Source organism: Sinocyclocheilus grahami, unplaced genomic scaffold (genome assembly GCF_001515645.1).
Source record: "Sinocyclocheilus grahami isolate Dianchi unplaced genomic scaffold, SAMN03320097.WGS_v1.1 scaffold1592.1, whole genome shotgun sequence".
NCBI classification, from domain to species: domain Eukaryota; kingdom Metazoa; phylum Chordata; class Actinopteri; order Cypriniformes; family Cyprinidae; genus Sinocyclocheilus; species Sinocyclocheilus grahami.
In genome coordinates, this window is record NW_015506771.1 from 32513 (window position 1) to 34604 (window position 2092).

The 2092-nt window shown below is 42.3% G+C and overlaps 1 protein-coding gene across 1 annotated transcript in view; it reads right to left on the minus strand.

Moving 5' to 3' along the window:
• Window positions 1-2092, minus strand: part of LOC107571418 (NACHT, LRR and PYD domains-containing protein 3-like) — a 10885-nt gene that overhangs the window by 5461 nt on the left and 3332 nt on the right. Inside the window, exon 2 of the mRNA XM_016257741.1 lies at window positions 520-1720. Within this exon, the coding sequence (XP_016113227.1) occupies window positions 520-1653 (1134 nt within the window). The 5' untranslated portion in view covers window positions 1654-1720. The remainder of the gene's footprint in view (window positions 1-519; window positions 1721-2092) is intronic.

Genomic DNA, 2092 nt, shown 5'->3' on the forward strand with positions numbered 1-2092 from the left:
TTTCACAAACTCCTGAATCTCTCTGGACAGAGTCTGATCTTTCACTTCCAGCAGACAGAGGAACAGATTGATGGATCTTTCAGTGGAGAGTCCATGTCCATCTCTGATCTTCTCTTTAATGTACTGTGTGGTTCTCCTGATGCTCTCTGAGCTGTTCTCTGTGTGTGTCAGTAGATCCTGTAAGTGTCTCTGATTGGACTCCAGTGAGACGCCCAGCAGGAACCGCAGGAACAGATCCAGCCGTCCATTCTCACTCTCAAGGGCTTTATCTACTGCCCCTTTAAGCAAATTTTGTATTGAAACAAAATTCTTTAGTCCCTCCATAGTTGTATTCACATAGTAATAAAACACATAGAAAGCAGCGAGAAACTCCTGAACGCTCAGATGAATGAAGCTGAAGATTTTCCTCTGATGAATCACATATTCCTCCTTAAAGATCTCAGTGCAAATCCCAGAATACACTGAGGCGTCAGTGACGTCTATGCCAATCTCAATCAGGTCCTCCTCATAGAGCATCACATTGCCCTTCATCAGCTGTTTGAAAGCCACTTCAGCAAGTTTCACAATCACTTCTCTGTTGGACTGCAGGAGTTTCTCTGAATCTCTCTCTTCATACTTCTGGTTTCTCTTGTTGATCGGAATCAGCAGGAAGTGGATGTACATTTCAGTCAGAGTTTGAGGGATTTCTGCACTCAGATCTTCTTCCAGGAGCTTCTGAAGCACAGTGGATGAGATCCAGCAGAAGACGGGGATGTGGCACATGATGTGGAGGCTTCTTGCCCTTCTGATATGTGAGATAATTCTGCTGGCTTGATGCTGCTCACTGATTCTCTTCCTGAAATATTCCTCCTTCTGAGGCTCATTGAATCCTTGGATTTCTGTCAGACGGTTGGTGTATTTGGAGGGGATCTGATTGGCTGCTGCTGGTCTGGAGGTGATCCAGATGAGAGCAGAGGGAAGCAGCTCTCCTTTCATGAGCTCTGACATCAACACAGCCACTGATGAAGTCTCAGTCACATCACAAACTTTCAGAGCGTCTGAAAACATCAGTGTGATTCTGCTTTCATCCAGACCATCAAAGATGAACACAACTTTACACTCCTCATAAATCTGTGAGTCCAGATCTTGAAGTTCAGGATGAAAGTCCAGCAGAAGTCTGTGAAGACTGTACTGATGATCTCGGATCAAGTTCAGCTCTCGAAATGGAAGCACAAACATGAAATCTACATCCTGATTGGCTTTTCCCTCGGCCCAGTCCAGAATGAACTTCTGCACAGAGATAGTTTTTCCGATTCCAGCGATGCCTTTAGTAAGAACAGTCTTGATCTGCTCTTTCTCCTCAGATCCTGCTTCAGCTGAGGCTTTAAAGATGTCATTGCAGTAGATTGGAGTGTCTTGTGAGTGTTTTGTTCTGGCTGTTTTCTCCATCTGTAAAATCTCATGTTCTTCATTCACTCCTTCTCTCTCTCCCTCTATGATGTACAGCTGTGTGTAGATCCTGTTCAGGAAGGTTTGATTCTGTTTGAGTTTTGTTCCCTCAAATAATCTCTCATACTTGTTTTTCATGCTGGTTTTGTGCTGGTCTTTGACTCTCTGCAGGTCTCCAGTCTCCAGTGTGTTTGTCTGATGGACTGATTCAGTGTTGTCCTGCATGATGTGGGTCTGATAGTGGAATGTAAAAAATGGCACAGATCTGATTGGCTCATATATCTTCCACCTACTAAAATTAAAAATGTAAAAAAAAAAAACTCCAATTGTAGCTATTACAAGGACCAGTAAATACCATACAAATATATTGCTTACTAGATAGGATTTATGCACCCCTCTTCATGTTGTGCATAGGTTGCACACTCATTTTTCGTATTTTATTTAGTGGTATTTCTTTATTTTTTTTAATTTTCACTGAATTTCTCCTTTGATTTATTTTATTTATTTACTTTTTCTCATCTGAGATGCACTACAATAAATTAGCAAATAACGTTTATGTCAGGGTCAGATGTCACCGGTTCATCACTAAGGTTTTGGGGATGCTCCATGGATTTGTTACTCTTCACAGACACACAGCTGGATCCTGAAGCAGGGGCTGTTCTGG